We start from the raw sequence: 24,568 nt of genomic DNA, 5'->3' as shown, positions 1-24,568 counted from the left end.
AACACTGACTTCATAAAGTCAATGAGCTCATGATGCGTGAAGGATTTAGCGTGGTGCTGGGCCCAGGCACACATAAAGCTCAATACATGACATCTGTTTTATGTTCCCTTGTCTTTGTTAATGTCCCAGGCTTCAGACCTTGCCTCACTTACCTGGATGAGGTTGTCTTCATGCCTTCCAGGTAAACTGACTTCTTGGTGTCCAGCCCCATACCTTCTCATTAGTCAGCTAGCCCCCTAACGGTCTAAGAGGACCCTCACACTTAGTCTGCCTATCCCACTGCCCTCAGGATTTGTGCCAACTTCTTTGACTCAGTGGGCTTTCCTAGGGCAAGAGCTCCAAACTGGCAGGCTTGGGGCAATAGGCAGTGCTCCAGGAAGCCCACTTTGGTCTGCTGAGTGACAGGAGAGAAGGTATTCATTGCCTTGCTTGAAAGAGAGGTCCCCCATCCCCCATATGCCCTCACTCCAGGCTACTCCTGTTTATCCTTTAAGTTGTAGTTTGGGCATCACCTCCTCCATGAAGCCCTCCCTAATGACCACCCTCCTAACTCCTATAACGCATATTACTGCAACCATCACATTATTTGTAAGTATATGTTTTAAAGTTTTTTTTAAACATTTATTTATTATTAATAGAGAGAGCATGAGCAGAGGAGGGTCAGGGAGAGAGAGAGAGAGAGAGAGAGAGAATCCGAGGCAGGCTCCAGGCTCTGAGCTGTCAGCACAGAGTCTGACACGGGGCTCGAACCCACAAACTGTGAGATCATGGCCTGAGCCAATGTCGGATGCTTAACCGACTGAGCACCCCAGGTGCCCCTGTTTGTAAGTATGTTTTTATGCATCTGTGTCTCATGAACATCCTAGGGATGGGGTCTATTCTTATTTACTTCTGTCTCCTCTGAGCCTAGCACATAGCAGGTGTTCAATAACCCATAAATAACCACATCTATGTACAAAACATTAAAGGTTACATGTTAGTGTCTAAGAAAACTCTATAAAAAAGACTCTTGAACTGGGTCTTACAGAAGAGGCAGGCAGCTGCCCAGCTGAAATGGAGGGAAGGGCATGCTGTGTGAAGGGAACAGTATGCATAAGGACCCAGCAGAGGAAAAACATGTTTTCTGGATCTAAGAAGTCCAGTGTGGCTATGGGTGGCGGGGTGGAGTGGCCAGTGAGGTGGAAAGGGAGGGTAAGCCACTCGTAATGTTGTAAATGTACTTTCATGCCAAGTGAAGGGGCCCTGAAGGCAGAGAGGAGCCATCCATTAAGTAGGAGTGACACAATCAGAACTGTACTTTAGGGGCGCCTGCGGGGCTCAGTCGGTTAAGCCTCTGACTTTGGCTCAGGTCATGATCTCACCGTTTGTGAGTTCAAGTTCCGAGTCAGGCTCTCTGCTGTCAGCACAGAGCCTGCTTTGCATCCTCTGTCTCCCTCTCTCTCTCTGCCCTTTCCCTAGTCTCTTCTCTCTTTCTCAAAAAAAAAAAATAAACATTAAAAAAAAAAACCTGCATTTTAGAAAGAACTCTCTGGGGTGCTGGAGGGCATGAGTACTCAAATTTCAGCTGCATTCGAATCACCTGAAGGGCTCCCTCTGTTACAGATTCTGGGTTCTGCCCTGAGTTTCAGAAGGTCTGCAGCAGAGCCTGAGAATGTGCATTTCTCCTAAGTTCTCCGGTACTGCCGGCCAGAGGACCACATTTTGAGAACCGCTGACACAGAAGATGGGATGGAGAAGAATGGGTAGCAATGAGGAGGTTAAGGAAGCGTGCAATCAGTCCCACGAGAGGTGAAGGAAGCAGAGCAGGGGAGATGCTCACACTTTCGATCTGGGCACTGCTCACTTTTCAGTGTCTCAGTGGTGACATTTCAGGCACGGTAGTAAGCCAATGTGGGAAAGGGAGGCTGCTTCTGGGGAGAAGGCAGCAGGTGGTCAGGATAGTCCCCACACCCACACTTGGCAATGACCTTCAGAAAACACAAGAATCAAGGTGTCCAGAGTTGCCATTTAATGCCCGATTATCACAACACAAGGAGGTTTACGTGGTGCTCATCAAGGCAGGACCCAGGGGAAAACCAGACCGGAGGGAAGTGACCCGTACAGAGTTCTAGCACGGGGCCAGGCTCTCCTGGGGCTGGTTACCCTAGAGACACACGTGCCGTATACAAGACTTCTTCACTCACCCAGGAGCCAGCGGGCTGCCTGGGCTTCTGGTCACCAAGGGTCCTCATGGGAGAACAGCATCCCGGGAGGAGGTGGGGACCCTGGGACACAGCGATGAGAACCAGAAAGCCGCTCACAAACAACCCCAAAAGGCTTTCACTTCAAATGCACTGAAGCCACACGACGCTCGGATGTGCGAGCACCCAAACGCTTTTACTAAAAACTACACGCTGTGCAGAACTGAGGCTGAGAAAACTCGGGGAGGGAAAGGAAAGTCAAAACCCTCCCAGAAGCAGCTTTCTGAGCTTCACCACCCCCCATAGCTACACCAGCCCAACCAGAGCCCCGCTGTGGAGAAGGGACACCACACTGACCTAACGAACACTTTCAAAGGGAAGGGACGTGGGAGCACGTCCCCGGTTTTAAGAAATCTCTCTGGGTCTCCAACTCTACTGCACAACTTAATGCTACCCAGGTCCCTGGAGCCCCCGAGCCTTTGGTGCCTCTGGGGACACAGGTGACTTGCAGGCTGCCAGGCAGAGCTGGGAAACGTCCTGACAGAAATAACGTACCTCGGGAAGAAAGTGACTAGATTTAAAGTTTACATGGCCCTGAAAGGAAATACCAGCCAAAATTCATTCTTAAAGCACTTGAAGGAACTTGAGAAGTTTCAAGTGTCACTGGCAAGAATCAGGCATGAGCTTGTGTCCCTCCTAAGCCCCCTGCCCCCGGCCTGAGGCTTGGCCTTGGCGGTCCAGCCCCCGGGGGCCAGGCAGGGTGTGGAGGGGATAGCACAGGACAGGGCCAGCTGCTCAGGATACAAGCCATGGACCCAAGGGGCAGCCCGTCCATCCAGTGCTATGGCTGGGCATTTGTGGAATGAGCTGGAATTCCAGCCAGACTTTGCCATTAAGCTCATTCCTGGTGGGTCCTGAAGGCCTCTTCTCCCTTTTGTCTCTGCCTTAATTCTAGAACACTCTAGACAGAGCCAAAGGCCTGTAAGTCAAACGTCTCTATCTTCAGAGACGGGACATGGCTAAATGGCAGCCCAGAGATCTCAGAACAGCAACGCCACGGCTGGCACCACACGCCCCCAACCAGATTCCATGCAACGCTCCCTTCCCCTGCCCAAGGGCCGAGGTAGGCCCTTGACCCTGGACACACTGGGCTTCGAAACAGACTTCTGACGAGCCCGCTGGGAGCATCCGGGGAGGCGGGGGATCAAAAGAATTTCTGCAAAGCATACAAAATTAGCCCTGTTCACCGCACCAGGCATCTGTGACCTGTTGACCACTCCTGACTGAGAGGGCAGTTAGGGGCCCGGGAAGTGGAGAAAATGACAAGGCACGACTGTCCCCACGTGGGCAGTAGCTCACATCAGACCCCAAGTCCAAACAAGTCTACCTCCCAGACTTCCATCCAATGCCAGCTTCCGGTCAGCTCAAGAGAAATCCCATGAGGCCAACTTCATATTTAAAACCAACTTAATGCTACAAACTTAAAAAAAGAAAAAACAAAGTGCTGCCCAGCTGAGCCCCTGAGGAAACCTAGCTCCCTGAGGGTGGGTGGTCGGCCTCTTAGACCACCATCCCTGGCTGCCTCTCTCCAGAGGGCACAGCCTTGGTTCAGCCCAGAGCAGCCCCACCCCAGGCTGGGTGGGGAGGAGTGCTCATCACCCCCTGCACTCAACTGGGCTTTAGAGACACCTTGGGATGGTGTCTCCAGATGCCTCTGGGAGGGGGGTGGGGAGGAGGGCAAGAGACCTTCTCAGGACCCTGAGCCTGAAGAGCTAACGTACGTCCATCGCCCCCTCAGCTGCCAAGGTCTGGTCTGCAGTGAAGAGTCCTTCCTGTCGGCCCTTCAGCATTCCTATGACAAAAGGAGGCAAAACTCCACCAAGTCCCGGTCACCTCTGTCCTTGGCTGGGCAGGTGGGGGGTAAGGAGGGCAGGGTCTGTCTGTAGGAGAGCCCACGGGGAGAGGAGGTCCTTACACAATGACTCCCTTCAATAATCAAAAAAATCCTTCCAGGGAAGGGGACGACTATACCAGCAGCCACCAGAGGGGGTGCTTTCTGGCATTTTCTTATTTTAATCCCCCCTGTCTCTATGGGGTGGGGGCTACCACTCCCTCCCAGGTCCTCCCTGTAAGAAAGCACCTGTCCCAAGCAAGAGGCAAAAACAGAGGAAAGGTGCCCCCCCAGTCGATAGCTGCTTCCACATTCCTGGGGAGGGGGGGCTCTTCCATGCGGACCCCCTGGAAGGCTGTTTGTCATGTTTAAGGGGAGGGAGAGGTAGGGGACTCCACAGGAAGTCGATGTCCATAACTGGAGCCTGGAGGCCACCTCCCCTGGGGTGACTCCCTGCCATCGCCTCAGAGACAGAGACCAGGAACCCGCGGCTAGCGCCTCAGGGATGCAGGCCACCACTGACTAGAATCACGAGGCCTAAGTGCAAGTAGCGTTCCAGCAGACCGGACGGCCCCCCAGAGACCCAGCCCACCGCTGTGGGGAAGCTGGGGAGCTGGCTGGGGCCCCGGCCTGCCCTGGACTGTGGGCGGCGCCGGGCCTATCTTGAGAAGCCTTACTAGAAACGGGGTAAAATCTCCCTGCTAAACACCCAGGGAAGAAACACACAAAACTCAACCTGAAATAAATACGAAGGCATTAAGTGCTTCTCGATAAACTCAGGGTCCTAATTCCCCCTCAAAAGTTGGGGGGGTGCAGTGCAGGGCCCTTTCCCTGGACCTGGTCGCCTCACCTGTGGCTCTTCGCGTGAGAGGTCAGAGGTCAGAGGCCGGATGGACCTTCCAGGCTCTGCTTCCGTTAGGAAGGAGAGGACCCAACCTCTGAGACACTCCTCACCCAGATCCTCTACGCGGGCCACATCCTCCCCCCCCAGACAGCTTCAGCCAGCTGGGGGGGTACGAAAGGAGGAAAGAAAGCCCCGTACCCTGAAGGCAGCACCTTGCATCCCACATCCCCGTGCGGGCGGAGGGCCTGCCAGTCTGTGAGGAGGTAGAGACGGGGGTGGGCTGCCGGGGGCAGGCAGGGCCACTCAGTTAATCAGCAGGTCCCCGAGGTCGTAGGAGTCAAAGAGGTCACTGATGCCTTCACCCCCATCCAGGCCCCACAGGTAGTCATCCTGGTCCAAGGGCGGGGAGAAGCTGATCAGGGGGGAGCTGCACGGCAGGGTGGGGGACAGGAACTGGTCCTCAGTCTGCTGCAGGAGGGGGTGTGGCAGCTCCAGCATGCTGTCGGTGGCCTCCAGGGGCACAAGTGGCGGTGGCAGTGGTGGCGGCTGCAGGGCCGGCTGGGGAGTCAGCGCTGGGCCTGGGGACAAGCAGACAAAGGTCATACGGGGACCTGGTGCCCGCAAGAGTCTGCTCAGACCTCGGAGCACAAGAACAGCCCTCCCATTCTCTGGATGGTCGGATGGTGGTGCGCCCTTCTGACGCCCTTTCCTGGTCAAGCTCTGGCCACGGCCCCCACTCTCCCGCCCTCTCCCCCTCCTCTCCAAGGAGATGGGAGCTCCTGCTCTCAAAACCCTATCCCCTCGGGGTGCTGGCTAGCTCAGTCGGTAGAGCATGCGACACTTGACTCTTGATCTTGGGGTTCTAAGTTCGAGCCCCACGTTGGGTGTAGAGATTACTTAAAAATAAAAATCTTAAAAAAAAAAACAAAAACCCTACCCCTCCCCCACCATCAAGTTCCTGGCCCTTGAAACCACCTTCTCTGTTTCCTGCATCACTAGTTTCTCTCTCTCCCAGATCATTCCCATCATCACACAGACACACTCTAATGACTCCTAGCTTTATTAAACTGCTAAGAACAGATACTGCGCTTGATCTTAGCCAAAAGGCCGAGAAGCGACGACGACTCCTATCTTTAAAAAGCATCCTTCCGACCTCATAACTCTCTCCAATTCCCAGCCCAGTGTATCACTCCTTTTCACGGCAAATTTCTCAAGAATTTCCTGTGCCCATCCTCTACTTGCCCACCATTCTTCACTCTCCCACCCACTCCAACCTGAGCTCTGGCCCCACCACGCCACTGAACCAGTGACCTCATATTGCTAAACCAATGGTCGGTTCTTTTTTTTTAATGTTTTTTTTTTTTTTTTTTTTTTCTGAGAGAGAGACACACAGCGTGAGCAGCGGAGGGTCGGAGAGAGAGAGGGAGATACAGAATCTGAAGCAGGCTACAGATCTGAGCTAGCTGTCAGCACAGAACCCGATGCGGGGCTTGAACCCACAAACCGTGAGATCATGACCTGAACTGAAGTTGGACACTTAACCGACTGAGCCACCCAGGCGCCCCTCAATGGTCGGTTCTTGGCCTCATCGTATTTGACCTTCGAGCAGAATCTGGTGCCGTTATCTACGTCCTTCTGCAAATACCTTCTTCACTTGGCTCCAGTCCACTAGACTATCCTGGTTTTCTTCTTACCTCCTTATCTACTTCTCCTGTCCCCTTTGCTCTGGATCCTCCTCCTCTTCCTAACTTCTAAGCCCTGAACGCCCCAGGGCTCCAGCCTCAGACTCCCCTGTCTGGCTGCACATCTCCTGCTACCCCAGAACTTAGCGTGTCAAAACCTAACTCCCGGTCTTCCCCCCTAAGTGAACGGACCACCACCCACTCAGCTGCCTGGGCCAAAAGGCCCGAGAATCACACGCAATCCCGCCATTTCCCCAGCGCCCAGCCCAGCAGTGAGACCAGTCATTTCCACAACCGAATGAATTCTGTCAGCTGCCCATTTCCCTTCAGTCCACGGCTGGGGCCTCCTTACCAGTCAGCTTGCCTTGACCCTTGAAGTCTGTGCTCTAGCTTAAAAGTGGCTGGGGGCAGGGGCACCTGGGGGGCTCGGTCGGTTAAACATCTGACTTCGGCTCAGGTCATGATCTCACAGTTCGTGAATTCAAGCCCCGCATTGGGCTCTGTACTGACAGCTCGGAGCCTGGAGCCTGCTTTCGATTCTGTGTCTATCTCTCTCTCTCTCTGCTCCTTCCTGGCTCTCATTGGCTCTCTCTCAAAAATAAATGAACATTAAAAAATTTTTTCTTAATGGTGGGGGTTGCCTGGGGGGCTCAGTTGGTCAAGTGTCCAACTTAAGCTCAGGTCACGATCTCATGGTTAGTGGGTTCAAGCCCCGCATCGGGCTCTGTGCTGACAGTCAGCTCAGAGCCTGGAGCCTGCTTCTGATTCTGTGTCTCCCTCTCTCTCTGTCCCTCCCCTGCTCATGCCGTCTCTCTCTCTCTCTCTCAAAAATGAATAAACTTTCAAAAAAATTTTTTTAAATGGCTGGGAACTGGCACACCTTGGTGGCTCAGTTGCTTAAGCATCCAACCCTTGATTTCAGCTCAGGTCATGATCTCCTGGCTTGTGAATTCAAGCCTCACGTCAAACTATGCACTGGTAGCCCAGAGCCTGCTTGGGATTCTTTCTCTCTCTCCCTCTCTGCCCCTCCCTCCTTCTCTGAAAACAAATAAATAAGCATTAAAAACAATTTTTTTTAAATGGCTGGGAATAAAATCCAAGTTCAACCAGTGCCAAGAAGGCTCTGCGTGATCTGGCCCCTCCCCGCCTTTCTATTCCCTCTGTCCCAGCCTCGCTCCACTCACTCAGCCTCTCCAGCCACACTGGCCCCAGCTATTTTCCAGCACATCAAATGCATGTAAGAAGGTGACTTCCGACACAGGGATGAGGAAACCCCCCCAAATATATCCTGACGCCCAGAATCTCAGTTGGAGTCATGCCTTAAACCCCAACCAAGCATTCCTTGGAAAATACAGCTGCCTGACCAACCGCTTACTCTGTGTATCTATGGGTGGGTGACCTAATGTAGATGAGCCTCTGTTTCCTCACCTCTAAAATGGGGGTGATTATACCCACGTCACAGGGTCATTGAGAGGACTCACTGGTAAGTGCAAATATGGAAGAACTTGTCTGCGTGCTGCCCTCATTTACCAAGCGCTTATGGTGCCAAGCTCTGCTCTCAGGAGGAGGTGGGTTTCACCTCCTCGGACACTCACATGGCCCCAAAGGAGGCAATATTGTGACCCCTATCTACAGATGAGGAAACTGAGGCTCAAAGAAGTCAATTAAACATATCTGAATGAAAAAGCCATGATATATTTCTTTGCGTGCTGCNGTTTTCTCGGTTTTCTCGAGAGGAAGAATAAGGCTCCAGCTCGCTGGCTGCGGAGCAGGAACGAGACACGACCGCGTGACAGCGGCCGCCCACGCCGGGCCTTGCTCTCCCACGGTTATCACCGCAGGAGGGGTTGGCCTTGATCACATCCGGGCCTCCGCCCACTCTGAGGGCTCGGCCTCGCTTCTGTATCTCCAACCCGCACACAGTGGGCGCCCGGGGCGCAGCAGCTCTTTCCAAAATCACATTCACACTGTGTCACTCTCTGTAAGCCACCCAGGAATCGTGAGGGAGTTTTAAGGGTCCCAGTTTTCGAGACGTGAGAACGGTGGCCGCGAGGGGCCAAAGTGACTCGCCTACAGCCACCAAGTCACAGCAGGTGAGGTGCAGACTCGAGTCCGCGTCCCTCGGTGCCAACCCCGCGCCGCAGCTCCATTTAGGTTTACCTCAGAAGGTCAGAGGCGGGAGATGTTAGAGGCCACTCTCCTCCAAAGCCCTTCCGTTACAGACGAGGGAAACTGAGGCCCCAATGGGTCAGATTCCCCGTCATGATCCCGGAAGCTGGGTCCCAGGACCGTAGTAGCCTCCTCTTTGGATGTGGACCCTGCTGCTCAGACCTCAAAATGACTCTGCTTCAGGCCAGAACCTGGAGTGTGCGCGCATGCGTGCGTGTATACCTTCCAGAAAACGCCCTCCGGCTCCCTTCCGCAGAGGATGTCGCTAAGAGACCGCATGGCAAGGATCGTTTCTGGGCTGGCCCTGCCACCAACTGCTCTGTCAGCTCCTACTCCTTCTGGGAGCACAGCTGATCTGCAAAACTGAGGTAAAAACCTCGCCCTTGCTTATGCTGGAGGGTCCCCCACCTCTGCCCCGAGTCTCAGGGGACATCTGAAGTGAAAGTGGTTCTAACTCAGGAGAGCTGGGCACATGTTGACAGTGGAGTGAGAAAGCAGAGCGGAGGAGGAGGGAAAACAGGGTGGGGCATGGGTCTGGAGTGGGAGATAGGCACTGGGAGGTGCCCAGAGGGACAGATGGCTGGTGCCGGGAGAAGCCCGGATCCCCAGACCAGACCAGGACACAGGAGAGATCACCGGAGAAGAGCTGGGGGTCTGGGCTCTTGTCCAAGCTCCGCTGCCAACTTGCTGTGTAACCTTAGGGAAGTCACTTGCCCTCTCTGAGCTTCAGTTTATTCACATGTAAGATGAAGGGCTGAGTTAGATCAGGGCCCTGCAAACTTCCGTATTTTAGGTATTTTAAGATTTGCGGGACGCTTACAATCTCTGTCACAGTCACCTTCTTCCTCTCCCCCAACTCTTCAGAAATGTGAAAAACATTCTTAGTTCATGCTCTGCCTAAAAACAGGCCAGATTTGGCCTGCAGGCAACAGTCTGTGACCCTTTGAGTGAAAGAAATGGAATTCATTTCTGGTCTGTGGACACCCCACCAAGCCTCTTCCGTCAGACCAGTTTGAGCTCTGGTTTCTTTAAACACTTAAGGGAATTCTGCTGCTAAGAAAACAAAGTTGAACACTGGCCTCCATGACCTCAAAGGATCTGTCAGCCTGACCTGATGTGGGATCCCATTAAAGGGCATAAACCATCCTGGAGGAAGGACCTTCCCAGGCTCCGATTTCTCCTTCCGGACTCCTTCCCTGGGACTTCTCCTGCCTCTTTGCTCATGACTGAGCTCATGCTACTTCCGGCCAGGTATAGCCAGCTTTTATCAGCTATACACCAGGCGAGGGGTGAGCCTCTCCGGTCAGGAACCCCTTTCTAGATTTGTTCTGAGCCTCATGGGGAGAGGACATGGGGAGTCACATCATCTCTCTGCCTCGGTTTATTTCTCTCTAAGCTGGGGACAAGAATGGCTGTGAAGAGTAACATGATACTAGATGTATCTGATACACAGCTGTGGTTTAAAAACTCTTAGTTATGGGCGCCTGGGTGGCTCAGTTGGTTAAGCCTCCGACTTGGGCTCAGGTCATGATCTCGCAGTTTGTGGGTTCGAGCCCCGCATCAGGTTCTGTGCTGACCGCTCAGAGCCTGGAGCTGCTTCGCATTCTCTGTGTGTGTCTCTCTCTCACACTTTCTGTGTGTCTCTCTCAAATATAAATAAACATTTAAAAACTTTTAATAAAAAATTAAAAACCTTAGTTATAAAGAAAAATTAATAAAATAAATACAAGATAAAATTAATTAACTGATTTCAAAAATCTTAGGGGCATCTGGGTGGCCCAGTTGGTTAAGCATCTAACTCCTGATTTTGGCTCAGGTCATGTTCTCACAGTTCATGAGATCAAGTGCCAAATCAGGCTCCTTGTTGACAGCACAGAGCCTGCTTGGGATTCTCTCTCACTCTCTCTCTGCCCCTTTCCCACTCATGCTCCTTCTCTCAAAATGAACAAAATAAACTTAAAAAAAACTCTTAGGGGCGCCTGGGTGGCTGAGTCAGTTAAGCCTCCAACTCTTGATTTCGGCTCAGGTCACAACCTCCTGGTTGTAAGATTGGGCCCCATGTCAAGCTCTGTGCTGACAGCACGGAGCCTGCTTGGGATTCCCTCTCTCCCTCTGTCCCTCCCCTGCTCACACTGTCTCTCTCTCTCAAAATAAATAAATAGATAATTAATTAATTTTACAAAATCTTAGTTGAGCCATCCTTCAAAAATCTGTGGTTCCCATTTACTGTGGGCTTACTGAGTGCCAGGGGCTTTGCTGTTCGTGGTCATCACAGAAGTGTGGCGCACAGAAGAAGTGGCAGTGATAATGACAAGAATAGCTAGCCGTTACTGCCAGGCACCATTTAAGTGCTTTGCCTATATTCGTTCCTCCAATTCTCACAACCTACTAAGTAGATACCGTTAGTTACTATGCCCAACTTACAGATGAGGAAATTGAGGCAAAGAGAGGTCAAGTGACTCATCCAAGGTCACACAGCTGGGAACTGGAAGCGCTGGTATTCAGACCCAGGACCCCTCCAGTGCAGAGCACCATCAGCCTCCCCACTGATACAAGAACACACACGGCACGTTCTCTATACACTGTGAAGTGCAAGCACACAAGTGGGGCAGAAGGACTGTGCCCCTCTTCGCTGCCCAACAAATGTTGACATGGAAGAGGAAATGCTAAGGCTGGTTGCTGGCCCCACCTCCCATCTGTCTGGACAAAGGGTCCTACCTGGGGATGCCATGGGTTGTGTCATCCCAGGGTCAGTGCTGCTGCTGGGATGGGTGGAGTCGGGGGCGGGGCTGAGGGCGGAGGTGCAGGGGAGGGGCTCCTTGGTTGGACTCTCTGGCTCCTGCATCTCTTCTGGGCACAGGTAGACTTCGATGGGCCCCTGCGTGCTCTTCAGGTATATCTGCAAGTTCTCCTGGAGGAAGAGAAGCCAGGTCATGGCTCTGGACTCTGGGCAGCTGGGCACAGACTCACAGGTCGGGGTGGGGTGTATGAATGGACACCTATGGCTCCCACCATCCATGCAACAAGCCCGACCCCTGAGCATGGCGCTGACACCCACCCTTCTGACCTATGGTGGGCATCTATCTGCTCTTTCTGCCTGTCTGGCCCCCAGGTCCCCTTCTTTTAGGGAGAATATCTTGATTTTCCTTTGGGAAACCACTCCTCTCCTCTCCCACTCTCGAGTTATGTACTCTGGGGCGTTGGCACTCTTCCCAACTCCAGTGGGTGAGCTGGGGGGGCAGGCTGGGAAAGCCACCGTGATGGTGACTGGCTCAGGGTAGCGCATGACTCAAGTTAGTCCAGTAGTATCGGGCCCTGGACTCGAGCCGGACCTGTGGGAAACAGAAGCTCCCTTCCCATGGGGGTCACCAAGCTGGTTATCATGAAAATAGCTTCGCCACTGGAAGAGGGGAGCCCGCCTGGGAATGGAAGCGTAAAGAATGGCAGAGAAAGACAGAGAGCATGGGGTGAAATGAAAGTCATAGTTTGAGCTCCTGCATCTGGCCTTGCCTGCAATCCCCAAGTCTTCCTCTGGACCTTCTTCCTCTGGGCCTGTCACTTGCTTCCCCTCAGTCCCCTCCACCCTTTACTCCCCGCCCCTGACTTAAGCCATTTGGATGTGGTTACTTGTAACTAATCAAGAGTCCTGATACTTGGCNTGGCCCCCCCCCCCCCCCAGCTTCTTCCCTCCCACGATTGACTGCACACGCGCTATTCCAACAGGCATTGAGATCTCCACCTGGTGCACCTGCAGTGCCCTCTGTCTACCCATTTCTCAGGACAAGTCCTGTTCATTCTTTAGGACCCAATAAACCTGTGACCATCTATGGGCTCTTCCTCCAACTGCCCTTTCTCTGGACACCTTAAGTCAATACATGGCAGCATGACTGCTTGCTTGGGTCTTTTTCCCACTAGGTCCTGAGCTCCTCCAAGGCAGGGGTGGAGCCCCCTTTACCTTATGTCCTTCCATTAAACAAATTATTTCTTGAGCGTTTATTATGTGTCCAGCTCTGGGCTGCGGGGTGGGGGTTAACCACATGCTTTCATGGAGCTCACACTTCAATAGGTGAAGCAGAATCACAGAATCATCAATATATCCCAGCAAACGGAGGTCAAGTATGGTAGAAAAGCACGGGTAGTTATGAAACCTGGGGGGGGGGGGGCGGTGATCAGGGAAGGCTTCCTTGAGGAAGTGATGGTTTGAGTTGAGACCAGTAGGATGAACAGCAGCAAACCAGGCAGAGGAAGAGAAGAGCATTTCAGCTGCAGGGAACAGCATGTGTGAAGGTCTCATACCAGGGACGAGCTTAGCGTGGTGGGGAAACTGCAGGTAAGTCAGAGTGGCTGAGGCAGAGACAAAGCAGGGAAGCACAGGAGAGGTCAGTGAGGGCAGAGCACAGAGGACCTTGTAAGCAAGTATTAAGAATTTCTGGTCTTTAACCTCGGCAAGCACGGTTAGCAGGAAAGGATTACTGTGAGCGCTAACGCGGTGTGTGGGCACATGTGTGCATGTGCCCAGAAATGCCGGGGGCCGTGGGACGCAGAAAGATACCAGGAACGGAGATTTTCTCGGGCCAGTATCTGATGCCTGTTGCCCTTCCCAGCTTCTGCCATTTCTGCTCGAGCTCGGATACCACGGATCTTGCAGTGGGCGCCAGAGCGGACCTGGGAGGCTTGAGGCCGGGCAGCACCAGGGACAGAGCCTACACAGCAGCCCAGGACCCTCCTAACGCTGCTTTCCACCAAAGGCTTCTTCCCCTCTGACCTCGCTCCTGTCGGGCACTTCCAGTCTTGTCTGCGGAGGGGCCTTGACAGCAATCACTGTCTGCTCCTTGAAGCTGCCAACAGCACGGATGTCCTGGTAAGTCACATAGGCCAGTGTAGGGGCAGGAGAGTCAAGAGAAGTAGCTGGTCACAATTCAAACCTCCCAGCCTGAACCTTTGAACATCTCCTTCTCAGTCCTTCTACAGCTTAGAAATAACCCAAAACCGTAACCTGTTAATATCATAAGCTACCTTGTATCCCTTTGGAAAACAAACAGGAGTATAAATCATTTTTTAAATGTTGCCTCATATCAGTTTTTTATGTAAGGACTTCATCTCAGACTAAATCATTAACTCTCAGACAGGAGGAAGACTTGTCTTATGTCTTTATATTTTTCACAATGCCTAGAATCCTTCCAAAAATACAAGGTCAGTTCCAAAAATCAATTAGATGATGGAGCCACCTAACTGGGAAAAGTGTATGAAAAACCTTAGCAAAGCCCATGTTTGTCATTTCAGTCCTAGGAATCCAACCTAGGGAACTAAGTAAAAAAATATAGCAAAATGTTCTCTATACAAAGATATTCATCATGATGCTGCTTGATAAAAGTAGAAATCTCAGGGCGCCTGGGTGGCTCAGTCAGTTGAGCGTCCGACTTCGGCTCAGGCCATGATCTCACAGTTCGTGGGTTCGAGCCCCGCTTCAGGCTCTGTGCTGACAGCTCAGAGCCTGGAGCCTGTTTCAGATTCTGTGTCTCCCTCTCTCTCTGACCCTCCCCTGCTCACGCTGTCTATCTTTCTCTCAAAAATAAGTAAAACATTAAAAAAAAAATTTTTTTTTAAAAGCAGAAACCTCAAATCGATCTAAATGTTGATTCTAGGCCTTCTCAACAAACCAGAATGTGGTCTGAGTAGGGCATTCTCAAATCAGTCTGAATATGAGGTTAAGTCACATGAGATTGCTGCTTTGCAAAAAATGGTCCAATAGCAACAATTTCATGGATCAAGCAAATAGTTAGGAAGGATTTGTAACAGCATAAAAACGGTCTGTGGTGATAGAAAGCAGGATATAAAATGTGATGTATGCACACCTGGGTGGTTCAGTCAGTCAAATGTCAGACCTCAGCTCAGGTCATGATCTGGCGATTCATGAGTTTGAGCCCCACATTGGGCTCCTCGCTGGCTGTATGGAGCCTGCTTAGGGTTCTCTCTCTTTCCCCCTCTCAAAAATAAACACTTAAAAAAAGTTATGTATAGCAGGCACATGCGATATTTAACAACATATGCCCTGTGTATACTGAGACACAATGACTACATTAAGGTGGCACCTAGTTCTTTTCTCCATTTTCCAGATTTACAGAACTGGACTTACTTTTATAACGAGACTAACTTCGATAGGCTTGTGAGGAAAAGCCACCAAGGAAGGAGGAAACAGACAGGCCAGCCCCTGAGGCTGAGTTCGCCCTTGCAGGGAGGTACTGCCTCATCCCCGGACACACATGGGCATGCGCCTGGGCCCTGCCCCCTGACCTCTTCCCCCCACCAAACAGGATATCTCTTGTTGGCCTTGTCCTCGGTCAGGTGCTTGAAGTTCAGAGAGCAGGTCTGGATGAGCTGGTCCAAGGCCTGCTCGGTGCTGGTCAGCTCCTTCAGCTCTTGCCCCAGCTGCTGCTGCTTCCCAGGCCGGCTCGGGTCTTCAAACATTCCCCTGCCTCTGGGAACAGAGCCGCCCCCCGGTGTCAGTGTCAGTGCACATCCAGGAGCCCCAACCCCGGGGCTGTGGGGCAAAACCCCGGGATGAGGCCACTCACACGTCTACAATGGTACCCCCTGGGTTGTGCAAATCAGGGGCCCTGCCTCGCTGCCACTGCCGGAGGGCTGCTAGGACTGGAACTTGTGGTTCGAGGGTTGGGCTAGGGAAAAGAAACCAAGCCTGGCCCACTTTGGGGGGCTCTCAATGCCTATGCCCCCGCCTCGCCCACATGCCTCGCCTGGGTTCTCTTAGGGTCATGCCAGGGGCTGCAGGTCTGCTCTGCAATTTGTAGGAGGAAAGGAGCCTGGAGCAGCCCTATTTCAGGGCTGCAAGGACTGTGGGGTGCTACGGCCCAGCCCCCAGGGGACTTTCCGAAGCTGGAAGAGGGGAATCTTTGGGATCCCAATGCAAGAGGATGTGGGTCCTCTCAGGCCTTTAGGTGTCCTAGAAGTCGTTCCCACCCTGCCCCTAACATGCTTTCCCAATATATTTCCGGCATATACATCCGCCCTCCCGCCTCCCCCTTAAATACATTGGCTCTGCTCCCAGCAGCTAAGCAAGCCTATCAGACGCTGTCCCGAGCTCCGGCCCCGACACACCCACTGGATGCTGGGCACCCCGCACCTTCACCCGCACACGTGCACCCACCGGCCCCAGCCCAGGCACTCACACCCACTGGATGTTGTTCTTGGCCTTCTTCCGGATGAGCTGAATGCCCTCCAGCACGTTGGTGATGTCATAGATGCGCCGCTTCTGCACGGCCAGCACCTCTGCAGCCCAGTTCAGGTCCAGCACGCCGTCCTTGGATTCGCTCAAGAGGTAAATGAACTTCTTGGTGAGGAGCCCCAGCGATGTGTCGTACCGAGTCTTCTCCCCGGGGGACTTGGGGGCTAAGAGGAAAGGGGCCCAGTCACTGCTCAGAGGAACTTCATCCATTGATCTGGACCCCATAAGTACCACCCTTCACATGGACGCAGGAGCACCCACTTTCCAGTTTACAAAGCACTGTGACGCAGGGCATCATTGGCGCCACTGTCTGGGCAGGGAACCTGATGCCTAGAGAGGGCATGTGACTTGTTTAAGGTCTCACAGTCAGGGGCAGGAGCACGGCTGGAAACCAGGCATCCTAATTCCTAGTCCAGAGCACCTATCCATGCCAGCTGGGGACAGCCATACCACCACCACCACCACCACCACCACCACCAAATAGTTACCGCGTGTTGCTCACTGTTCTAAACAACTTTCCATGTGCAACAAATCCAATCCTTACAATACCGTCTAAGAGTGGTGTACAACCATCCCATTTTATGGATGAGAATACTTAAGAACAGACAGGTGAAGAGGCTTGCTCAGCTCAGTCAGCTAAAAATTCACAAAGCATGGGGCGCCTGGGTGGCTTAGTCGGTTAAGCGTCCGACTTTCGCTTAGGTCATGATCTCGCGGTGCGCGGGTTCGAGCCCCGCGTCGAGCTCTGTGCTGACTGCCAGCTCAGAGTCTGGAGCCTGTTTCAGAGTCTGTGCCTCCTTCTCTCTCTGACCCTCCCCTGCTCACCCTGTCTCTCTCTCTCTCTCCTAGAAATAAATAAAACATTAAAAAAATAAAAAATAAAAATAAAAATTCACAAAGCTGATTTAAATCCGGGCGGTCCGGCTCCGGAGTCTTCCCTCTTAACCATTCCCCTGTCCTGACAGCTACGTCAGGAATTCAGAATCATGGTAGGGAGAGAATAATGGGCTGGGACTCGAGAACATTTTTAAGGATTTGCTTTTTTTCTTTTCCCCATGTGCAGCCCAATGATTATCTGAAAGGAACCAGCCCTATAGTATCGAATGGGGCAGGTTTGTGAGCAAAGATTCTTTCTTCATGGGGCTGGTGTCCCAAGGCCACATCTCAGTGGCAGCGTCTGAAACCACAAGAAGACTTCTGCAATCAAGTGACTTGCAAGTCTTATAGCAAGCTAGTGGCCAAACTAGTTCTGGAAACTGAGTTTTGGAGAATCTCAGATTCCTCCGGAAGGGGACTGTAAAATCCCCTAACATACGGAGGGCCAGCATTTGACACACGGGCTGGTTTTGTCAGGTTTTGCACCCGACAGACATCACTAATTGACCAGTGCACTTAGTACGTTTCAATAAAATGACCCCAGCAGCCTCTACCAATCAAAGGAGGACAGACTGTCTTGCGATTCCCGATCTGTATTTCATTTTACAGAAGAGGCAACTGAAGCTCATAAGAGGAGTGACTAGTCAGGTCAGGGCAGAGCCCTGTCCAGACCACCAGATCCTTTTTTTTATTAAAAAATTTTTTTAATGTTTATTAATTTTTTTGAGAGACAGAGAGTGCGAGCGGGAGAGGGGCAGAGAGAGAGAGGGAAACACAGACTCTGAAGCAGCTCCAGGCTCTGAGCTGTCAGCACAGAGGCCAAGAGGGGGCTCGAACCCATGAACCATGAGATCATGACCTGAGCTGAAGTTGGACACTTGACACTTAACAGATTGAGCCACCCAGGCGCCCCCGGATCCCCAAATTCCTGACCCTGTTTCCCACCCAGTCACCTACCTTCTTCATTAGGTCTCTGACCTCCCCCCCGCCCCCATCACTGTTCCTCACTGACATAGCTTCTAAATCTCCGGCTGGAACCAGGATATTGACTGAAAATACCAGCAGGCAGAGGCAGAGATTCCCTGTAGCTTCACTTTAGGAAGGCACCACCTGGGCAGCCCCTGGACCTGAAAAACCTGAGGCCACACGGGTTAGAGTAAGCTAAGTGTCACTTCCCTTTGAGTCACTCATTAGCCCTCTGCATGTGGGAGAAAGACCCTGGATTCTCTCTTTTAGAAAAGGTCGGACTAAACAAAATGTAATTTTTTTTTTAAAATAGTAAGCTCCCAAGTAAAACACTCGTCGCGTTCAGGTCACGAGAGTGGGCGTATGGTGTGGGAGAAGCCGTGCTGGCTTGGGTGTGAGTCCTGACCCCCCTTACCAGCAATGGGACCTTGGGCAAGTCACTCAAGCTCGGAGTCTCAAGCCACCTCATTGTTGAAAGGGGGACAGAGCTACCTCCTGGCAGGGTCCCGTGACAGAACAGAGAGGAAACTACTTTGTAAACCGGGAAGTGTGCTACCAATATCACTCACGGTTTGGGCAGGACTGCTGCCCTCTGCCCTTACCCATCCCCCATCCTGGGCCCGCCCTCAGATGCCCCACCGGCAAGGCTTACTTCTGGGGCTGGGGAGGCCGTCCAGTCTAATGCACTTCCCCTTGGGGGTCCGGAATTCAGGAGCTGCTGGCCTCCCGATCCCCTCCAGGTCCAGCTTCCTTTTGGCCTTGGAGAAAGGAGAGAGAGAGAGACAGAGTTTGAGAATCATTCTTCCTTCAGCCTTTCCCTTAGTTGGGGCCAAAGCATGGGGGTCACCAGCAGCTACTTTCTGTGCCTCAGTTTACCACCAGTCCTGGTGAAACATCATTGCACTTGGTAAGGAAACAGCAGTGACTCGAAAAGCAAGCTTTTACAGGACAGATATCCCATTTTTTTCTTTACTTTGTTTTTTCTTAAGATTTTATTTTTTAAGTAATCTCTATACCCAGCATGGGGCTCGAACCCAAACTCTGAGATCAGGAGTCACACCACATGCTCCACAGCCCAAGGCAGCCAGGTGCCGCAGGGAATCCTGTTTTCTGAAGAGCACACGACACTCCCGTCCTGAGGTCCGTGCTCCTGACTACCGAAGCCAGTCGAGCTGAGAGCTCGGGGTTCCCAAGGTCACTTCTGTGGGCACCATCCTCCAGCCCCCATGCCCAGAGGATGATGCAGGGAGGAAGGAGTGGGTAGGAGCTAAACCACACCAGGCTGGGGAGAGCCTCCCGCCTCACCAAGTGCAAATGCAGCTGACCCAGCCTGCCCTGGTGCCCATCACAGCCCCACAGCTGGCCCTTATCAGGGTGGGGCTGGGCATCCGCCCAGGCCCAGGGGACTTCCTGGCTCAGTGCCACACCCCAGGGAGGTGCCCACTTCGGGAAGCAGAGCAAACACTCCCCACCCCCATGCTTGGGCTCCAGCTCAAGGGCCCCAGGGCCTCCTGAATAGACTCCATTCGCCATTCTTTCTTTGCTGAGAGGGGCAGACAATGAATCCTTCCCCTGCTTCTCAAGGACAAACAGCTGAGGTCCGCCTGCTCCCCCTGCCTGTTCCCGCCAAGCTTGGGAAACACCTGCTGGGGAAATCAAACCACAGACCCATCTGCTCTTCTCCACCCCACTGCCACCAGGCCCCAATTAGGCCCCGAAGCGGCACTGGCCCGGAAGGGGCCTCTCTCCTGGTTAGGGCTGGGGAGGGGCAGGGCTAGGGCACTGGGGCACTGGGGCATAAGCCAGCCTGGACTTGAACCTCCCAGCTCCTTCACGGACTCCCCATGTATGCGTGTGACTTGGGGAAGTACTCTGCATCTAGGAGCCTCAGTTTCCTCCTCTGTAAAATGAGGCAGAAATCACCTACCTTCAGGGATCATTGTAAGGAATCAGGGAGCCACCCTGTGGCTCAGGCCCAGGAGGTGTTCAGAAAATGCAGAGTCCCCTCTCTGAAATCCAGGTTTGGCCGCTTCCTTGACACACCCTTCTGGGGGCCGCTGAGCCCATTTCCTTCCTCTCCCTCTCCCCCAACCACCCAGACACCCCTAAGCTGGTTGGGACAGAGAAGTCTATTTTAACCTTCGACAGTGAGGTCATGCTTAGCAGGGCTGAGACTAACTGCTGCTGAGCACAGCTGGGCTGACAGGTGTGGGTGGTGGTGACACCTCTTCCTGCTATCAGTTTCCCTCCCCACTCCAGCCTCCTCCAGGAAGTCTTCCTGGACTGATTTCAGGAGACCTGCTCCTGGGTTTGAGGAGCCTGGATATGATGCCACTCTCTTCCACCCCTACCCAGACCCGGACACGATCCAAACACTTCCCTGCTCATTCCTCCTGAAGTCTCACTGGAATATTCTTTTTTCTAATCTCTCAGCTGGTGAGATCCTAGATTCTAGGGTAACCCATCTGGTCTCTAGAAAAAGGCCCGGTCATTCACTGAGACCTCCCACATGCCCTGGGCTGAACCCCAACATTCATCACCTCACTGAGTCTTCCAGCACCTCCAACCCCCATTATAACAGCTAAAGTAAGGGAGACCTGGTGAGCTCCAAGGTCATTGTCGATCCTGATTGAGGTTGTCCATCCCAGGACCCTCAAGAAGAAATACCAGGAGCAGGGAGAGGAAGGGAAGCCAAGCTGAGCTCTACCTAAGGCAGAGGTGGGGCAGCCCAGAGTCTCCTGAACCCTATCCACCTCCCCCAGCAACAGGAGCCAGGCCCTGCTGAGTTCACAGAACACACGAGGAAGAATCTCACTACCTACAAGGCAGAGAAAAGCAAGGAAGGACCTTGAACAGAATGCCTGCACTGGGCCTATCACGTGCTCATCAGTTCTGCAGCATCAGTATTGGCAATCTCTCTTGGCAGATGAGAAATGGAGGCTCAGAGAGGGTAAGACACATGCCCAAGGTCACACAGACATAGGCACAGCCAGAGTCTGAACCCGGCATTGTCTGACTCCAAAGCCATGTACCAGGCTGCCTCTGCTCTGTCCCATGCACATCCCCCCAGAATTTGCTGGAACTTGAGCCAAGGCCCTGGCTGTGCCCACCTGCCCCATTATTTTATATACCCACACCAGTTTCCTCTCTTCTCTTACTCTCCCTCACCCTTCTCCTATACTCCAAGTGTTCCTAAACAGCAAAAGGTCCCTCATTCAAGGACATCTCCCTGACACCTTGGGGCACTGCCCAGAGAAAGTCCGCACATAGATGGGCCTGAGCCTGCAGAACACAGGTGGCAGAGGACAAGCCCAGGAAAACGAGGGCCAAGGGGGGCCTGAGCACAGCCCTTGGAGTCAGGCCTATCTGGGTTCCCATCGAGGCCTCCACCCTTCTCAGCTGGGTTTGCTCAGCAAGTCAGTTGACCTCTTGAGCCCCACCTGTAAAATGGGGGTAATCTGCTTCCCCTCGGCTGGGGACCCAGCAGCCATGCTGCTCTAGCACAAGGAAGCTGCTATCACTAAAGCACGAGGGGTGCCAGTAAGGGAAGGTCAGAGGTAAGCTGACAAGAGACGGAGATGTGCCAAGAGCAAAGACCCGCCTGGTTCTAACCTGGACCCTCTTAGGCAGCCCCTTTGGTTGTTTCCTAAAGGCCTGATTAGGATCCGGGCCCCCCCCTGCCAAGCCCAAAGGACAAAAGCGAAGCTCCTTTTCAGGCAGCCCCAGAAGTGAGAGGTTCAGGGACTGCCTGACGCAACCCCACCGTGGGCAGCAAGGTGAGGAAGCTGGGGCTCGAAGGAGGGGAGCCCACTTGCCCGAGGTCACACAGGGAACGGAACTGGGTTTCTTCCAAGCCCCAACTTCTAATATAGATGGGGTGGGAGTGGGGGGTAGGAACAAGCATCCCAGATCCCAGCCCTGCCACTCAGTATTTCCTCATCTGACCTGCCTTGTATGGTTGTTCCTTAAAACGTCCGTTGGCTTTCATGGCTCTGAGGGAATTTGGGAAACACAGATTAAAAGGAAGAACTGTGCGCAGAATCCCACCTTCTTCCCCGATGCCTGCGGGAATGAGACACAACAACACGATGTGCCTGGAGGAGGGGTGCCAGAGGAGCATCTCGAGCCTTCCCCAGAGGGTGCTGGAAAGAGCCCTAAGCAGGGAGGGAGGAGACCAGGGCTCAGGCCTTCGTTCTGCCATTGAACTTGGTTGCCACCCCTGAGGTCCTTTTAAACAGAGCTCCTCAACAAATCTTGCTCACCCTGCACTTTGCAACCTGGCCACAAAACAGGCAGCCACACCCAGGGCTGGGTTTGGAGCGGCTCCAGGTCACACCCTGGTAAGATGAGTAAGCAGGGGGCCAGGCCTGCCCACAGGCTGGGGGCCACAGGCCATCTGACAGGAGAGGGGGCTCTGGGCCCGGCAGCCCTTTAGGGCAGTCTGATGCAAGGAGACTCTCCCACTTCTTGGCTTGTGACTTGGACAAGTGACTTCACGTCTCTGCTCAGTTTCCTCATCTGTGAGATGCCTCGTCCCGGGCATCTTGGCCAAGATAATGAACGTGAAGAGTGCCAAGCAGTGCCTGGCACACGAGAGGCGTCCAGTAACAGAGAGCCATTCTTGCTGTGATCACAGAGCCCCCCTGGGAGGGAGCTACAGACAGATGCACTCAGGCTCCTCTGGGAGGGAAGCAGTTCAAAACCACAGCTGTTACTGAAACTCAGCCACTGAAACTCCGCCCGAGTGTCTGAAAGCAGCTGGCCAGAGGAGACGGCACCCGCCACGGAGCCCCTTCCCCGGGGGGCTCCCAGCTCCTAGGTCAGGCTGCACTGGGGAAAGCTACAGCTGCAGAGAAGAGGCCCAGTGATCGCCAGCCTTGGTCATACATCCCCCTGCATGACCTTGAGCAGATCACATCCCCACTCCGTGCCTCAGTTTCTCCCTGGAGCTACTAATGCCTTCTACTTCACAGGGTAACACTGAACGTAAGATAGATAGTCAGTCCCAGTTATCTCTGGCTGCTTGACGTACAAAATGGGAATAACACCCCTGCCTCCTTCCTCCTAGTTAGGAATCATGCGCAGGAAGGGGCTCTGAAAAGTTCAAAGCCTTGAGGATGGGCCAAGCATGATTCCAGTAGCAGGGAGTAGTAGCTGCTGCCAGGGAGGGCTGGGGGTCTGTGCCTGGCACAGGTCTGACCAGATGCCTCTATGGCAGTGGCGGGGCAAGTTCAGCTCTGTACCTGAACTTGTTCACCACTCACAGCTAAGTACGCCTACAGCACCCCATCTCCCCTCCCTGGAGCCTATGTCCGAAAGCCAGGACCTGGAGCTGGAAATGACCTGAGATAAGGTAGCCCAACTACCCCACATACACATGCATTTTCAAGCAAAGGAAACGTAAGCCCAAACTGGTGCCAAGACTGATTCAAGGCTACACTGAATTAGTGGCAGTCAGGCCAGAAGCCAGGCCCCCCACCCACCCCCCAGCCCCCAGGGCTTTTCCCACTCCACCCTGTGGTTGTTTCCATTCTCAAGGGCTCCAGGAATTCCACTCCCACAAAACACACCCTGTACTGGGTGCCACACTTTGGGCCCTCCCTGGCAGTGCCCTGGGGGCTTGAGAAAGGGACGATCTGAATAGGAAACCCAAGAGCTGCCCTCAATTTGCACCTGCTACTGGCTGGCTGGGAGGGAAGATGGGGACTAGGGGGAGACCCAGGGCAGATAACTGGGGAAGAGCTGGCTGTATGGGAAATCTGGAGTCTGTCCAAGCCAGACTGGACGCGAAACCCGCCCCCCCTTGCCCTGATTTTTTTTTTTTTTTAAGTCCACACTGTCTTTAGGCCAAGCCCTGTATCTGAACAATACCCGATGCCCAGTACCAGTTTCTGGATCCAACAATGAATGAATGGTGGCAGTGCTGCCTCCGTGGACTTCCCCAAGGTCACACAGTGCACTGGGGGTGGTGGGTTGGGTCTCCACAGTCCCAATCCAGTGCTCATTCCACTCCACTCCACTCGATGAGGTTATTTCATCCCAAGTCCGAAAATGAAGGGCTCTTCTACTCAGGTATGCAGGGCAATGGGTTGTTCTGGAAGCCGAAAGCTCTCATTTCCCTCCCCAACGCGACCTGCTTTGCTCAAACTGGGTCCCAGGCGCCCCTCCCTCCTTTCCCACACCCGCAAAAGCACAGGGAGAAGCGGTGGGTGGCGGTGGGGAGGTCCCCAGCATTACCGGCAGCCGGCCAGCCGGCACGCATCGCACAGCTTGGCCCTCCGGTCCGTGGGGGGTGGCGTCGAGGCAGGTGCCGGGCGCCGCACTGGGAGGCACGGTCTGCGGGTACAGCGAGGTGTAGTAGGTGGTGGTGGCCGGACAGAGCTGGGGGCTGCTGAGACCGGGCGGCCACAGCTCTGTAGGGCTCATCGCGGGCAGTCCCTTCGAGGGCGGCCCGGCGGCTGGAGCTAGGGCCCGGGACCCTCGCAGCATGGCGAGCGCAGCGCCCCCTCCCCAACCGGGCCTGGCGCGCCCGCGGGCACCTGCGGGCTCCGGAGNGCCAAAGGCATGGCGCGGAGGCCGGGGGAAGCCGCCAATGGACGCCTGTGGGGCAAGGCCGGACCCTCCCCTCCTGGCCCGCGGCCGAGCCGAGCAGCGCTTGGAGATCCTCGCTTGGAGATCGCCCCGCGGCGGCGGCGGCGACACGGCCAGGGGCTGACC

At 53.7% G+C, this 24,568-nt stretch overlaps 1 protein-coding gene and 1 pseudogene across 1 annotated transcript; both read right to left on the bottom strand.

Annotated features, from left to right (window-relative positions):
* Positions 1-1,985: 1,985 nt before the first annotated feature.
* E2F2 (E2F transcription factor 2) lies at positions 1,986-24,375 on the bottom strand. The gene is made up of 7 exons (XM_077775799.1): positions 24,089-24,375; positions 18,504-18,609; positions 15,954-16,173; positions 15,086-15,244; positions 13,532-13,646; positions 11,485-11,677; positions 1,986-5,493 (listed from the first exon to the last, which is right to left on the bottom strand). The coding sequence occupies exons 1-7, from the start codon at positions 24,338-24,340 to the stop codon at positions 5,219-5,221; spliced, it is 1,320 nt and encodes a 439-aa protein (XP_077631925.1). The 5' UTR covers positions 24,341-24,375; the 3' UTR covers positions 1,986-5,218.
* On the bottom strand, positions 5,930-6,034 carry LOC144241371 (U2 spliceosomal RNA; annotated as a pseudogene).
* Positions 24,376-24,568: the final 193 nt, after the last annotated feature.

This window comes from Crocuta crocuta, unplaced genomic scaffold (assembly GCF_008692635.1).
Source record: "Crocuta crocuta isolate KB4526 unplaced genomic scaffold, BGI_CrCroc_1.0 scaffold127, whole genome shotgun sequence".
Taxonomy (NCBI): Eukaryota; Metazoa; Chordata; class Mammalia; order Carnivora; family Hyaenidae; genus Crocuta; species Crocuta crocuta.
Note: the sequence above shows the minus strand (reverse complement) of the source record. Positions and strands in the feature narration are given on the sequence as shown.